Raw genomic sequence first — 8,660 nt, 5'->3', positions numbered from 1 at the left:
CTGTACCTTAAAAAAGAAGAATACATATATTCTGTGAAATATCCTCCGTGAGAACCGAGAGCTCCCAAAGGTGGGGAATTTTACAGGCAACCCCCCCCCCCCCCAACAACGCGCCGAACACAGAATCAGGAGCAAACGTAAAACATGTCTGCTTTAGGCTTGACAAGCGGAGTGAAAAGCCTTTTGTGGCCTACTACACAGACCCGGAAACGACTCTCCAGTGGCCTTGGATTATTTCAAGTGCACGTCAGAATGGTAATTCCCCATGTGCATTAGGGGGGCGCGTCGCACGGAAATCTCCGGTGCCGGATCCGCTCAGACCGCGACACGGCAGCGCGCGCAACAGTCTCAACGCTGCATACTTTTCTGATCGACTAAATTCCGTCCGCTATTCTGATCTAATTGCTGGTGTGGAGGAGTATACGAGCTTCTACCGTTACCTCTGTGAACTTTAACAAAGTGTCGCTAGAAATTCAACTAAAATGGAGGCGCCTTACATAACGGGCGGCTGCCGATTGCAAGCACATTCCGCAAATGTGTAGCGTTGTGTGTAATCTACCCTGGGTAAACATGAGTAAGGAACTGGCCCGCGCCGTCAAGGCTTTTCTATTCCTGACGATCTGTGTTCTGAGGTTTTCGTGGGGAGATGTGTCACCAGTGTTGATCCGAAGGCAGGTTACGCCTAACGGTGGCCACCCAGCCCAGTGCCGAGCATAACCTTCACTCACTATGGAATACCGTTGGTGGGCGTACTTGCATCCTGCCTAGTCTAGAGAAACAGTATCATGCTTTGCACATTGCATTCACAGCTTTCAGCGGCATTTTAAGTGACTGATAAAATGAGAGCCTGCCCCTCCAGAATCACATCTGACGTGGTATTGCCGACTACTCAGGACTGGCTGGTGCAAAATGTTTCCTACAACAGATAGGGTCAAACGGATGCTTTTTTGTGGTGGCATGACGACGAAAGCCCGCAGAGCAACGCGTTTGAACTTATGGAGGTTCGGGGCTCTGCAGTGATTTCATATCCGGGGATCTGATGATTCGGAAATCGGCGCTTGAATATGGTCAAAATGAACATTTAAAACGTTTGCAGTAACTGAGTGGAGTTATGTGCACCATATGAAGTTGTGAAGGTCCTAAGCTGCTGAAAAACGCTGTGACTTTAGAAAATCGGTCCCGACAATCTTGGTTTATATGAACACGTGTGCTTTTTGCAACCCTATCGATGTTGTTTCTGGTTGTGTCCCTATGACATTTCTGTGGGTGCACTCGTCTTCTGAGGGACAGCCTCTTGTAATGGGCGTTCGGCTGTCGCGGCGTTGCTCGGGGTAGCGGTGTTTCCAGCTAGCTCGCGAGTTGCTAGTCACGTGAGATCGTAATATTTTTTCTCTTATCGCGTACAAGACGGGTTTCTCCGGCTGAATGTAGCGTGCCACGTGTCTGCATACGCTTTTCAACCTGCCCGCTGTCACGTGGGGGCTTTGGACTATTGTGAACGAGGCACTACTGAAACGGAGAAAGTTAGTTGTCCATACGAGCCCCACAGGCGCTCTGTTTGCACGGGTGTCTCATATCAGTTCTTGTTGATTCGCTTTTGTGCGCGCACGTCATTGTATCAGGTTGTTCTTTGGGCTTGGCATTGCAAGTGTCTGTAGATTCCAACCCCGATGTACAGTATTCTTGTCTTCTGTCTGAGACCAACAGAAGTTTGGAACTGTAACATAATTCTGAAGGCTTTCCCGATCTCGTGCTTTACTTTGGTGTTCGGGAGGACATCACCTTCCAAGATGAAGGGACACTGGCTTCGTACTTCGGCCGCGCTCGTACTCTTTTCTTTTTCTATGATTGTGGGAACTGAACGCACACACAGTCTGTCTCCAGCGAACTCTTTTTACTTTGGTGACCTCCCAGAAGACAATCAAAATGCTTTGGAAATTTCATCTTCTTGGGACGTGTCGCCTGCCGCACGCCAATTGGCTACAGCTGCGCCGGTGCCATCATACGTGACAAGAGTAGCAACTACCAGAACGAATCCAGCTTCGGCCAACTTCAGGAGTTCAGATGATGAACTCGCTCCGATTCTCCGAGGCATCTGCAATATCGCTGCCTTCAATCCTTGCGTACCGGAAGCGGAATGTGTGCCCACTGTCCCTGTCATTGGGGAAGCAACGTGCGTCTGCCCTCCAGGTTATGCTGGCGACGGTCTGGCTGCTGGTGAAGGATGTGTAGATATCAACGAGTGCGCTACAGGAAGCCATGATTGCGATACGAGGACTACCGTGTGTATCGATCTGCCAGGGTCGTACAAATGTGAATGTAAGCCTGGATTTCTTACAGCACCCAATGGACGTACATGCCTGGATATTGATGAATGCCAGAATCCGGCACTGAATGATTGTCATTCCCTAACCATGACCTGCCACAATCTAGAAGGCACATATCGATGCGTGTGCAAGGACCCACAACAGTTCATGGATCCCCTGATGAAATGGTGTAGAGACTTGAATGAATGCGAGGACATGGATGGTGTAATGAATCCGTGCGAACAGCTGTGTTTCGACCGAATCGGAGGATTCGAATGTGGTTGCAGGGAGGGATACAAGCTCGCTAGGGATGGCGTATCTTGTACAGATGTTGATGAATGTGCGGATCCAACGCTTAACGCTTGTGACCCAGAAGGCATTGTCTCCCGTTGTCAGAATGAGGTTGGAGGTTACAGGTGCTTATGCAATATTGCCCTGGGCTTTACTGACAGTCCAGATGGGATATCATGCGTCAACTTGGATGAGTGCGCCAGAGATCCGTACATTTGCGGGGGAGCACTTTCATGTTGCAAAGACATGTTTCCTCCTCAACGCTTTGCATGTACAGTTCCTCTCGACGACACACTCGGCCATACAGCGCCATTAGGGGGGGTCACGACTCAGAATATTAATAATGCCTTCGGAGCATCTCCTTTAACAAGTTGGATTCCTGGCTTTCTTGGAGTGGCAAATAGTGCAAGTCTTGCAACTCCCAGGGTTCTGGAGCAAACATCAACGGAAAGTCCTTCGGGAGAGTCCGATAGCCTCATTGGTTCTGGCTTGTCTTCACCCACACACAACATTATACGTTCAGACGCTCAGATGGGAACACGGGCAGAGTTCATTGAGCTGGGCACGGATGGAATTGCTGTCTTTCAAGAGAACGGGGAAAGTATGAATTTCTTTGGTGTTATTGCCGGACCCAGGACAACCGAGGAGGTGCATCGCCAACTGGACATTCTTAGATCTCTTGGGAGCACAGACACCACACTGAAACCAGCCGAATCGCAAGCTCTGCGCAGTCTACAGTTACTGACCGCCCTTAAACCAGGGTCCCCACATATCCCAGGTACGTTTTGGTTTTCTGAAGCAAACCTCTGCTCAGGAAGATGGGAGAGGTTTGGACAGGTAAAACAGCTGCAAAATAACTGTTTCGTGTAGACTCGCTTCCCCCTGTGTTGATGTGTACCGAGGAATCAGCAATTGCGGCTTTACGCTATTCAAATTCTGCTGCTACATCGTATGGATGACCTTGCACAGTTTGACTGTCACTTCACTCCCACTGCCCGTTTCCGATGTTTTATAAACTGGAATGCCGACTAACCATTTCCTATCTGGTAAAGTAAAACTGTCTTTGTTATCTAGATGTATTAGCGTATCTAGATGCAGATATGTGGACAAAGCAAGTAAAGATAAAAGCACATATAGTGCTTGAATGTTCACACTGTATATGGACATTATGATGTTGTTTTAGTAGAGGTCACTGCTTTAGTCATTAGCCGCTGCCGTGTGGAGCAGGTAGAACAAGACATGCTAGAAGGCAACTCCTCTACCTATACTAAAGGTCGATAACCGATCTTAAAGGTACAGAGTATCTCGATGGTTCAATATGTTGCACCGCGAACGTCTATAGTACTGTCTTTCCTCACCTGCCTAGACACCGATCTGCTACAGCTTCTCTCTGTGTGTCTGAGACCGAGGAATATTTCCCCCCCTCGTTTATTCGTGTTCTCTTCATCAGGTAGTCAACTGGGTCCGATTGGTGGTTTGAGAATCGCACGTGGGGCAACATGCCCAGCAGGCTTTCGCCTCGGCGGCGATTTGTATCGAGAAAAAGTTAGGAATAAAGTGAAGAACACGTTCGAATACTTGATTACAAGTAACATCCAAACGAATACCGACGGAACGCGAAAGGTTGTCGCTCCGCAGGAAGTGGCTGCTGGCGTTTTGGGAAATACACACCTAGTTGCGGACGAAGCAATGAAGTGGTACAACGAACTTTCGAACATTCCGTCCTCTCTCGGTTCCACCGTCCAGGTTGGCAATGCAGCCGCAAATGCGGCCAGAGATGCCGCCCTCGAACAGCTCATGGGTGGCGGCGTGTAAAGTTATCATGGATACAGTTCTCCCAGCGGCCTCGAAAATACTGGGAAAAGGAGATTGTTCACAGGGTTCCATTGTTGATCTACACGGATAGCTCATCTTTCAGATATGTTCTGTTCTTTAACAGTGTATTTGCCTATTTCTTGATAAACAGATACCACGTTTATACATATATATGCATTCGTCGAGACGGCCCTATCCGCATCCATACCGAAGTTTTTGTCACGGTGCCTATGAAAATCCAAGAAGAGTAATATTTGTTTCCTCTCCTCGTGCAGGTTGCTTTTTCCCCACAGCTATACCAAAAACCTTAGGACATGGAAACCAGAAAGGGACGTGAGAAGTGTGCCCAGAGGTGTATGTAGTACGGACAGTGATTGCTTTTCCTCCTGTCGAGAGCCAGTTTCTTCGTTATCTTTTGTCAGTCGTAAAACTTGATTCATTCGTCGTATCGCAATGACATGCAGTTACTGACAACGAATTTACATCGCGTAGAGATACTCATCTCGAACGAAGTCGTGAACAAAACCGTACAATGTTTCCTTCACTCCGTCTGCAGCACCGCTGCCCAAGCAGACGTTGTGTTCATTAAGCTCCAAACGAGATATCTGTTCTCACCAGATGGGAGAAGAAAGACTGTAAAGCTGTAAAGGGCATCACTTCGTCTGCTAAGGTACTCCCGCAGACACGTGGCAAGTAGGCTAGCTGACTTGTTCTGACTCCCAAATATTTTCTTGCGTAGAGAACAAACATAGGGGGAAGGAAAGACATTGGGAGCTGGAGGGGAGGTAGCCTGATAAGGAAAACGATGGCCACGTCTTTTTCTCGAGTAGAAAACATTTGCGATACCGAACATAGGCAGTTCTTCCGGATCGGAGAGCTTGCTGGGTGACGGAGTGACATAGAGGGCGAATGAAAAAATGGAAACACGGGTGAAACGCAGTGACACGAGAACGAAAAAGACATCACAGCTAAAAAATTGTCTCGCGAATCCGCCTCATGAAGTGAAGCTGGGATGCCAATACGACGAATTCAAAAGAACAAACGTCTGCCTTTTGTGGAGGTACGCAAAAAGGTGAAGGCTTGAGTGCCACATGAAGACCAGAATCCGAAGGAACGCGTGTTTCGTCCGTTCCCTCTCACCATAAGAGAGATGTTACGAGAGAAACAAAAGAAGAAACGAGTAAAGTTACAGAAACTTCGTGAGACTATCGGACAGCAACACAACAGCTGTTACACCGAGAGCGATAAGCGTGATCGTGCAGCTTCCTTCCGGGAAGTAGTCAGCCACAGACCAGTTCTCGTACGATCTGCAGAGGAAAACGGGAGAATCGGAAGCAGCCGAAAGTGGCGATTTCCCGACTTCGACGGGGCGGAACCCCGAAAATCGTGTGACCGAGACTGCTCCGATTCTTCCACATCCCCAGCACACTGCTCAAACGTGTTGCTTCCTTTCAAACCACGAACATGCATGTATGCACATCGACTTGCATACATGCACCAGCATAAATGTATTGATGACGATGCCTGTGGACAAACGCATCTGCCTATCCCTGTTCACATATGACCGCAATACCGCTCGTGCCACTACCACTGAGAGGCGCCTAGCCACACCCACGTGCAGCTCTGTGTGTGGCATTCTCTTGAACGCTGGCAATTTGGCTTTCAACAATTACACGTTTTCCTTCCGTGCACAAACTAGACATGAAACTATCCAACGCCTTCCGTGAGGAGACTGTGTTCCCCGCAGAACTATACTGGAAATCTACGTCCAACTGAAATGCAGACTTCCGGTACAGGGAACGGTCCCTTCGAAAAAACCTTCCCCTCCTTTGCGGCAGCAGCCCGCAGCTACCATTGCCCCCCTTTGACTTCAGGCCTGTCAAAAACACTTCCCGTGAACCTCGCATGCCAGCCACATGCATGTGTATTAAACTCTAAAATCTGTAACCGAGGAGCAAACACCCGCGGGACTGCTGCCATTGAAGATTTTTCGCTGATGAACGTCGTCTGAACTGGACACACTTGCGTGGAAAGGCCTCGCGTTTCTTAGGGGGAGCGGCGTGCGTTCTTACTTGCAAGCGTCGTATCTTATGCCTCCTCGACGATGCAGTCCGAACTTGCGGAGGGCATGCGTGCAGGCGACTTCCGTGACCGACAAAGACCCTACGCGCCGATATTCGGGTGGGTCGCTGGCGCTTACTGCGAAAAGGAAGTCCAAAACAACCCGCTTCTCGGAGACAGATGAAAAACAGTGTCCTCCAGCGCATCGGAAACCACAGCCATACGTTTGGTTCTGGAAAGGCCCAGCTATGTTATCTGTGGCCACTGCCGCGCACACACAGATTTCTTGGAAGCACGCCCACGTTTCTCTAAGGCGGCCGTACGCACATGCATATATCCGTCGGTGCATTTATATATAAACATCTCTGGAGATCCTGGCCTACGGGGGTTTACGAACATGCAGTCTATTTCCAGAGATTTGTTGTGGCAACTTTCTTTCACCGGCGACGCAGATCATTGTCGGAAGCTTGAGATTTGAGTCCGGAAATTGAAAAAAGGCTACCGGCAAGCGGAGGCACCAACGTGTCGCTCACAACGAATCCTGCGTCAGGTTGAGAGCGAGCGAATGCATCTCTACCCCGCAAAAGGAGTCGGCGAACGTGAAGAACCAAAAAGATCCCATTGGGCCGTGGACCGGCCTTCGCCTCGCGCTCGACAGCTGGCGAAAAAAACACGCAATTTTGAGCAGCGATTTCAACAGACAACATGGGACACGAATGTCACGGTAGAAAAGAAGAGACAGGGCCCGGAAAAGGCAAAAAAACTTACGCTGGTCGCTGCAGAGCTTGGTGATTCGAGATCGGTCAGTCTCGTCACTCCGAGCAAATCCTTGACCTTCCACCGCGGGGTTGTCTCGGATGCACTCTATAAGGTAGCCTACGCCTAGACAAAAGCGAAGAACCTGTCGGTCCTCCTCAGTTGCAGGGCATTCCTTCCGGTCTCGCACTGCACGGTCGATCGCCTCCGATATTCTCTGATAAGGCGCCGAGGATTCGTCCTCCAGGTGAGAATTGCAAGTGCTCCACGGGCTCGTGTAGCCCTCTGAGTGGAGAAGGAGAAAGCGGCGAACGCTGGACTTTCAGCAGACAAAAATACTGATTTCACGCGACACAGGGGCCACGAAACGCCGAGAGCTTGGATCAGCTGCCACCAGACGACGAACCTTTATACACTGTGAAGAAGGGAGGCGGAGCACGCGGTGACACTCGAAGGCACAAATCCCACGACATCGAGTAGCCTTTTTTGTCTCAACAGAAAAAATGGAAGACAAATAGAGCTATAGCAAGGGAGAAGACTCTGCAGGAAAGACAAAGAGAAAAGTGTGCGCAGAACAAAAGGTCATGCAACGCACCAAAGCAGCGGCCCGCCCGGAATGCAAGATCTCACACTGACAACTGTACAGCGTATATGCAGCTAAATGGAGACATAAGAATGCACAGATGCGGATGCATACACGTGTGCACATCTGCCCAGATATATATCTATCCGAAACTCTGAGCAGACATATAGCCGTTTCTATAGACAGCGAACGTCTGCACTCTGAAAGGAACGCCTAAACGACGCATCCCCGCTGCCCTGAACACTTTTGTCTGGCGTTTTCGAAACTTTCCACGCCAGAGTTGCTCCTTGCCTGGTCACTGACCTCCTGTGATCGTGCTGAGAAGCAGAACGCCAAGAACTACAAGGAGAGACATTTTCGCTTTCCAGAAATTCTTAATCCGCTCTTAAGGGTTCTTGCGTTCAAATCAATGCCGCATCATGGCCGCTCTGCCTTAGTGGCTGAGATGCTAGCCGGGGATTCTGTTCCGTAGATGTACTCTTCTTCGCGGAGAGGCGGAGCACACATATAGACAGACGCATGCGGCTTCGTGGACGGATGGATGCAAAGAATTGACAACCTACAAATCGAGATCCAGACTGAAAAACTACGTCTCGAACACGAGTGAACCAAGTTGTCCCCGAAAAGCCGAGATTTCATTCCGTGACGAAGAAGCAGTCGTCTTCGCAACACACTTGGAAAACGAGGCCGTGAGAAGGCGGAGAAGGACAGGACAGTCTCGTCGCCAGGGAAAAATCCGTTTTTCATCGAGATACGGAAACTGATACGGGTCTGTTTCTGGAGAAGTGTGTGTTGCGGTGCATGCATGCATCCGGGAACAGAGGGCGCGTGTCTCGTCAAAAAGCGGC

General features: G+C 49.6%; 2 protein-coding genes across 2 annotated transcripts; one reads left to right on the top strand and one right to left on the bottom strand.

Moving 5' to 3' along the window:
- Positions 1–1,844: 1,844 nt before the first annotated feature.
- NCLIV_011000 (fibrillin 1, related) lies at positions 1,845–4,412 on the top strand (the record flags this gene model as incomplete). Its single annotated transcript, XM_003880616.1, has 2 exons — positions 1,845–3,375; positions 4,048–4,412. 2 exons carry the CDS (start codon positions 1,845–1,847, stop codon positions 4,410–4,412), a joined length of 1,896 nt encoding a protein of 631 aa, XP_003880665.1.
- A 1,186-nt stretch (positions 4,413–5,598) lies between these two features.
- Positions 5,599–8,167, bottom strand: NCLIV_010990 (conserved hypothetical protein; the record flags this gene model as incomplete). Its single annotated transcript, XM_003880615.1, has 4 exons — positions 5,599–5,719; positions 6,485–6,611; positions 7,242–7,514; positions 8,116–8,167. 4 exons carry the CDS (start codon positions 8,165–8,167, stop codon positions 5,599–5,601), a joined length of 573 nt encoding a protein of 190 aa, XP_003880664.1.
- Positions 8,168–8,660: the final 493 nt, after the last annotated feature.

The sequence above is a fragment of the Neospora caninum genome, chromosome IV (assembly GCF_000208865.1).
Source record: "Neospora caninum Liverpool complete genome, chromosome IV".
Lineage (NCBI taxonomy): Eukaryota > Apicomplexa > Conoidasida > Eucoccidiorida > Sarcocystidae > Neospora > Neospora caninum.
Note: the sequence above shows the minus strand (reverse complement) of the source record. Positions and strands in the feature narration are given on the sequence as shown.